The sequence below is a fragment of the Oncorhynchus gorbuscha genome, linkage group LG21 (assembly GCF_021184085.1).
Source record: "Oncorhynchus gorbuscha isolate QuinsamMale2020 ecotype Even-year linkage group LG21, OgorEven_v1.0, whole genome shotgun sequence".
NCBI classification, from domain to species: domain Eukaryota; kingdom Metazoa; phylum Chordata; class Actinopteri; order Salmoniformes; family Salmonidae; genus Oncorhynchus; species Oncorhynchus gorbuscha.
Genome location: NC_060193.1, coordinates 7,406,274 through 7,413,804, shown reverse-complemented (window position 1 = coordinate 7,413,804; position 7,531 = coordinate 7,406,274). Strand labels below are relative to the sequence as shown.

The 7,531-nt window shown below is 41.9% G+C and overlaps 1 protein-coding gene across 1 annotated transcript in view; it reads left to right on the top strand.

Annotated features, from left to right (window-relative positions):
* The window catches only part of brms1 (BRMS1 transcriptional repressor and anoikis regulator), a 27,116-nt gene extending 20,535 nt beyond the window's left edge, over positions 1–6,581 (top strand). Inside the window, exon 9 of the mRNA XM_046320446.1 lies at positions 6,561–6,581. Within this exon, the coding sequence (XP_046176402.1) occupies positions 6,561–6,581 (21 nt within the window). The remainder of the gene's footprint in view (positions 1–6,560) is intronic.
* The last annotated feature ends 950 nt before the right edge of the window (positions 6,582–7,531 follow it).

The window sequence follows — 7,531 nt, the reverse complement described above, 5'->3', positions numbered from 1 at the left end:
TCTCTCTCTCTGTCTCTCCCTCTCTGTCTCTCTCTCTCTGTGTCTCTCTCTCTCTCCCTCTCTCTCTGTGTCTCTCTCTCCCTCTCTCTCTGTCTCTCTCTCTGTGTCTCTCTCTCTCTCCCTCTCTCTCTGTGTCTCTCTCTCCCTCTCTCTCTCCCTCTCTCTCTGTGTCTCTCTCTCTCTCCCTCTCTCTCTGTCTCTCTCTCTGTGTCTCTCTCTCTCTCCCTCTCTCTCTGTGTCTCTCTCTCTCCCTCTCTCTCTGTGTCTCTCTCTCTCCCTCTCTCTCTGTGTCTCTCTCTCTCTCCCTCTCTCTCTGTGTCTTTCTCTCTACCTCTCTCAGAGCGGTGATAACAGAGGGGTGTCTCAGATGTCTAGATGAACCAAAGTCTCTGAGTTGCAGAAGAGAACTCACAACAACAGAACAGTCTTGAACACAACACAACAGAACAGTCCTGACCACTATTTAAAAACAAAGCACTTCAGTAGGGTATTGTTCAGTAGGGCATACTGGAACAAAACATTTTTCAACAGAAAATGTAAATCTGTCTTCTTATTGAACAAGTTCAGGACAGTACCTCCCTGTTTCAAACTGTTTTGTCCCTACTGAACACAGCCCAGACTATGAAGACGAAGCAGCAGATTGATCACCTTTAGGTTCTGATTCATCTATCACACTATGGCCCAGTTACCTTTAGGTGATTCATCTATAACACTATGGCCCAGTTACCTTTAGGTGATTCATCTATAACACTATGGCCCAGTTACCTTTAGGTGATTCATCTATAACTAGTGCTAAGCGATTAACCAAAATGTTGAATAGGTTTTTAAACAAGTAATTGACCAACGTTGGTTCAATTGTTTGAATTCCATTTCGTTATTTTTCTTCCCCCTGTGAGCTCAATGTGCAGTTTCTCAAGAGATAAATCAGATCAAGACCGAACTGTGCAATTTAGTAGGGAGTTGTCGTTTCTAACAGGCTTTGTGGTGATGAACTACAATGACCATAATCCATTGCGCGCCTACTTGTCCGGGTCTGTGGAGCAGACACGGAGAGGGAGAGGAGGGAGAGAGAGCAGCTGCTTCGAGGTATCTCTACCTGAAAATACATGATCTAAGTGATTGATAGTTGGTATTCAGCGGTCATTAAAGTCTTATTGACTTTAAAGGACTAAAATAGTGATTCTGTCAGACAGCAGCTCTATAGAGATGAGATGACTTAGTGATTCTGTCAGACAGCAGCTCTATAGAGATGAGATGACTTAGTGATGTTGTCAGACAGCAGCTCTATAGAGATGAGATGACTTAGTGATTCTGTCAGACAGCAGCTCTATAGAGATGAGATGACTTAGTGATTCTGTCAGACAGCAGCTCTATAGAGATGAGATGACTTAGTGATGTTGTCAGACAGCAGCTCTATAGAGATGAGATGACTTAGTGATTCTGTCAGACAGCAGCTCTATAGAGATGAGATGACTTAGTGATTCTGTCAGACAGCAGCTCTATAGAGGCGAGATGACTTAGTGATTCTGTCAGACAGCAGCTCTATAGAGACGAGATGATGACTTAGTGATGTTGTCAGACAGCAGCTCTATAGAGATGAGATGACTTAGTGATGTTGTCAGACAGCAGCTCTATAGAGATGAGATGACTTAGTGATGTTGTCAGACAGCAGCTCTATAGAGATGAGATGACTTAGTGATTCTGTCAGACAGCAGCTCTATAGAGATGAGATGACTTAGTGATTCTGTCAGACAGCAGCTCTATAGAGGCGAGATGACTTAGTGATTCTGTCAGACAGCAGCTCTATAGAGATGAGATGATGACTTAGTGATGTTGTCAGACAGCAGCTCTATAGAGATGACTTAGTGATGTTGTCAGACAGCAGCTCTATAGAGATGAGATGACTTAGTGATGTTGTCAGACAGCAGCTCTATAGAGATGAGATGATGACTTAGTGATGTTGTCAGACAGCAGCTCTATAGAGACGAGATGACTTAGTGATGTTGTCAGACAGCAGCTCTATAGAGACGAGATGACTTGGTGATGTTGTCAGACAGCAGCTCTATAGAGACGAGATGACTTAGTGATTCAGTCAGACAGCAGCTCTATAGAGATGAGATGATGACTTAGTGATGTTGTCAGACAGCAGCTCTATAGAGACGAGATGATGACTTGGAATGAAATAATAAAGTTAACAAATAAAACTAATGTAATAATACACAATAACTGAAATATTTGATTAAAGTAAAGTAATGTGAATAAATAATGGTTAATAAGTGATCAGCAGTAATGAGCATCACTACCATCATGGGACTTTTACAGAGCCTTGCGAAAGTGTTCATCCCCCCCCTGACATTTTTCCTATTGTGTTGCATTCCAACCTGTCATTTAAATTGATTTTATTTGAATTTCATGTAATGGACAAACACAAAATTGTCCAAATTGGTGAAGTGAAATGGAAAAAATAACTTGTTTAAAAAAAAACAAAAAAAAGGAAAAGTGGTGCGTGTGTAGATGTATTCACCCCTGTTGCTATGAAGCCCCTAAATAAGATCTGGTGCAACCAATGACCTTCCGAAGTCACGTAATTAGTTAAATAAAGTCCACCATTAAATCCATTATTAAAAAATGGAAAGAATATGGCACCACAACAAACCTGCCAAGAGAGGGCCGCCCACCAAAACTCACGGACCAGGCAAGGAAGGCATTAATCAGAGAGGCAACAAAGAGACCAAAGATAACCCAGAAGGAGCTGCAAAGCTCCACAGAGCTATAAGGCATGTGGGAGACTCCCCAAACATATGGAATAAGGTACTCTGGTCAGAAGAGATTAAATTGAGCTTTTATGCCATCAAGGAAAACGCTATGTCTGGCGCAACCCAACACCTCATAACCCCGAGAACACCATGTTTTTCATCGGCAGGGACTGGGAAACTGGTCAGAATTGAAGGAATGATGGCTGGCGCTAAATACAGGGAAATTCTTGAGGGAAACCTATTTGTCTTCCAGAGATTTGAGACTTTGACGGAGGTTCACCTTCCAGCAGGACAATGACCCTAAGCATACTGCTAAAGCAACACTCAAGTGGTTTAAGGGGAAACATTTAAATGTCTTGGAATGGCCTAGTCAAAGCCCAAACCTCAATCTAATTGAGAATCTGTCGTATCACTTAAAGATTGCTGTACACCAGCGGAACCCGGAGTTGGAGCAGTTTTACCTTGGAGAATGGTCCAATCTCCCAGTGGCTAGATGTGCCAAGCTTATACCCCTAGAGACTTGCAGCTGTAATTGCTGCAAAAGGTGGCTCTACAAAGTATTGACTTTGTGAGTTATACAGACTTAAGTTTTCTGTTTTTTTTGTCTTATTTCTTGGCTGTTTCACAATAATAAATATTTTGCATCTTCAAAGTGGTAGGCATGTTGTGTAAATCAAATGATACAACCCTCCCCCCCAAAAAAAAAAAAAAAAAAATTAATTCCAGGTTGTAAGGCCAGAAAATGTTGTAAGGCCAGAAAATGCCAAGAGGGGTGAATATTTTCAGAAGCCACTGTATTCGTTATTGTATTATGTGTTGTTTCCACCCACATAATGCATAGTTCATTTAATGTTTAAAAAAGTTATCGAAACTGAAATTGAAAACCGTGATTATTTTTAATAATCTAACCGAAACCGAACCGACCTCAAAAAACACTAATCGCTTTAATGTTTAATGTCAACGTTTGATTTTTTACACCTCAATGATTTTTTCGAATCGAACCGAAACCAAGTTGGCCTAGAAAAGCACTAATTGCTCAGTTACCCAGATCAATACACACTATAGACCAGTTACCCAGATCAATACACACTATAGACCAGTTACCCAGATCAATACACACTATAGACCAGTTACCCAGATCAATACACACTATAGACCAGTTACCCAGATCAATACACACTATAGACCAGTTACCCAGATCAATACACACTATAGACCAGTTACCCAGATCAATACACACTATAGACCAGTTACCCAGATCAATACACACTATAGACCAGTTACCCAGATCAATACACACTATAGACCAGTTACCCAGATCAATACACACTATAGACCATATAGCCTTGGTTCTATGTGTCTGAATGTGTTTACTAACAACGTTAGTGCCCGCAGTGTGGCTCAACTGGGACAAATACATTCTCCTTTTCTGTCCCCTTACTTGGACATTTTTAATTAGAAATACATTTCAACAAGTGACACAATTGAGAGTTGTTACGTATCATGTTACTTTCCTTATGACGGTGATATGTCACCTTAAGTAGCTTTATGAGATCCTTATAACAGGTCTACCTGGATACCAAAACAAAAAATGCCTTGCTACTTTTCTAATGAAAAGAAAAGAAAATACCCCAATTTCTCTCTCTGGTAAAAAAAAAAGAAGATGTTTTTTTGTTACAAAAAAAGAAAGAAATAACTAAATCTAACCACAAAACGTGATTTCCTTTTTTTCCCCAGGAAGAATGTGGAGAAAAAGGTCCCAAAATCAACATGTTTAAATTAAGGTTTCTTACATCTAAACTAAAGTCCTAAAAGGTATCGATGGGAAAACCCTGAAATACAAACTACTGTACTTTAACCTGCAATATTACTACTGTAACTTAATTAATACTGTTTCTATGACTACCACAGGCTTTAATTGAAGATGTTTTCCCTCCTATAACGACCATGTATTTATAGAGATTCAATAAGATGAAGGGTTTAAATTCTATCTTTTATGAGATGAGTATGGTTTTTAGTGTGTTTCTTACTGTTGTCTATTCCTCATTATTATTTATTAGTGTGTGTGCGTGCGTGCGTGTGTGTGAGTGTGAGTGTTTTGGATTGTATGAATGAGAAAGAAAAGGAGGGAGAAAAAGGAGAGAGAGAGAAAGAGAAGGGGGAGAGAGAGAGAAAGAGAAGGGGGAGAGAAAGAGAAAGATAAGGGGAGAGAGAGAGAAAGAGAAGGGGGAGAGAGAGAGAAAGAGAAGGGGGGAGAGAGAGAGAAAGAGAAGGGGGGAGAGAAAGAAAGGGGAAAGATAGAGGGAGAGAGAGAAAGAGAAGGGGGGAGAGAGAGAAAAGAGAAGGGGAGAGAGAGAGAGAGAGAGAGAGAAAGAGAAGGGGGGAGAGAAAGAGAAAGATAAGGGAGAGAGAGAGAGAAAGAGAAGGGGGGAGAGAGAGAGAGAAAGAGAAGGGGGAGAGAGAGAGAAAGAGAAGGGGGAGAGAGAGAGAAAGAGAAGGGGGAGAGAGAGAAAGAGAAGGGGGAGAGAGAGAGAGAAGGAGAAAGATAAGGGGAGAGAGAAAGAGAAAGATAAGGGGGAGAGAGAGGGAGAGAGAGAGAAAGAGAAGGGGGAGAGAGAGAGAAAGAGAAGGGGGGAGAGAGAGAGAGAAAGAGAAGGGGGAGAGAGAGAGAGAGAAAGAGAAGGAGAGAGAGAGAAGGAGAAGGGGGAGAGAGAGAGAAAGAGAGAGAAGGGGGAGAGAGAGAGAGAAAGAGAAGGGGAGAGAGAGAGAAGGAGAGAGAGAAAGAGAAGGGGGAGAGAGAGGAGAGAGAGAGAAAGAGAAGGGGGAGAGAGAGAGAAAGAGAAGGGGGGGAGAGAGAAAGAGAGGGGAGAGAGAGAGAGAAGGGGAGAGAGAGAAAGAGAAGGAGAGAGAGAGAAAAAGAGGAGAGAGAGACAGAGAAGGGGGGGAGAGAGCATTAAAACCATTGTTGCTGCACTATCTTGAATTTACCATCAGTTGACCTTCATAACACCATTTATTGTCAATGTGCACAACCACGATTTAACCGCTAGATGGAGACACAACATTATAATTGAGTTCGATGGCATTTAAACCAACAAAAGGCTCTAAACCTTTAACTGTTAATACACACACAAGTAGCCTGAGTGCCAGTCTGTTTATTTATGCTATCATGCCAAGTCCTTGTCACTCATTGTTATGCCTACAGTGACAGAGTTCAGTTGGCCTTGGTAACAGATCTGAGACCGAGGCAACCACACAAGATCACAACCAGATCTGAGACCAGGCTACCACACAAGAGTAGAACCAGGCAACCACACAAGATCACAAGCAGATCTGAGACCAGGCTACCACACAAGATCACAAGCAGATCTGAGACCAGGCTACCACACAAGATCACAACCAGATCTGAGACCAGGCTACCACACAAGATAATTCAAAACTCGACCGGGATGAACTGAAATTGAGAAGTACTAATGAAATAATTTCATAATATTAATTTGTAAATGTTGGAATTGGAATTAAACAAAGTCCCATCAGGCAGACTTGTTTCCAGTGTTTGAGTTTACTATTGGACAAACCCCTAGTTCTCTGTAAAGCTATACTGTAGTTTGTAGCCTTGTGCTGTGGAGACTAGTGTGTGTGTGTGTGTGTGTGTGTGTGTGTGTGTGTGTGTGTGTGTGTGTGTGTGTGTGTGTGTGTGTGTGTGTGTGTGTGTGTGTGTGTGTGTGTGTGTGTGTGTGTGGACGTGTGGACGTGTGGACGTGTGGACGTGTGGACGTGTTTAACTATTCTTGTGGGGACCAGAAGTCCCCAGAAGATAAGTAAACAAACAAAATTCTGACCACATGTCAAATATTCTCTCTGGGGGGTTTAGGGTTCAGGATAGAACTACTTTAAGTGTTAGGAGCTAGGATCAGGTTTAGGGTGAGGGGTAGGAGCTAGGATCAGGTTTAGGAGCTAGGATCAGGTTCAGGGTGAGGGGTAGGAGCTAGGATAAGGTTTAGGAGCTAGGATCAGGTTTAGGGTGAGGGGTAGGAGCTAGGATCAGGTTTAGGAGCTAGGATCAGGTTCCGGGTGAGGGGTAGGAGCTAGGATCAGGTTTAGTAGCTAGGATCAGGTTTAGGGTGAGGGTTAATGAAGAGAAGGATATCACAGTAAATCAAGAAGTAGGGAGTGGGGCCGTTACTGTGAAAGAAGAGGAGGACGCGTTCAGAGTGAAAGACGAGGAAGATATCACAGTAAATCAAGTAGGGAGTGGTCGCATCTGCACGTCGCTCCAACGGGTAGTATAACTTTTTCATTATATTTCATTATATCACAATGGTTTGATTTGTCTTATCTTAGCAATTTCTTCTCAGCTAGCTACATAGCCGTCTTTGTATCAAAGATAATTGCGTAATTATCGTATTTCGCCGTCCTAACGTAGTCTTCACTAGCCAGCTAGCTAACGTCCACTGATTAGCTGCACTGAGAAACTATTACTATTACACTCAACTGATTAGTTTAGTGTTAGCTACCTACATAGCTGTCTTTGCTGTCTTCGTATCATCGTATCATCGTATCCAAGATAATTGTGTTGTTTAGGTTTAGAGTGTGTAGTCTTAGAGTGATTATCTTAATTTACCGAGGTTAGCTAGCCAGCTATTTGTCGTCCTTAACGTAGGTGACTCTGCTAGCTAGCCAACAGCTAGCCAACGCTAGCCAACGTCTTCTGTATAGAACTCAACTACCCGGTCGCATTCACAGGTTGTATCACTTTTTCACTTCATTTCATT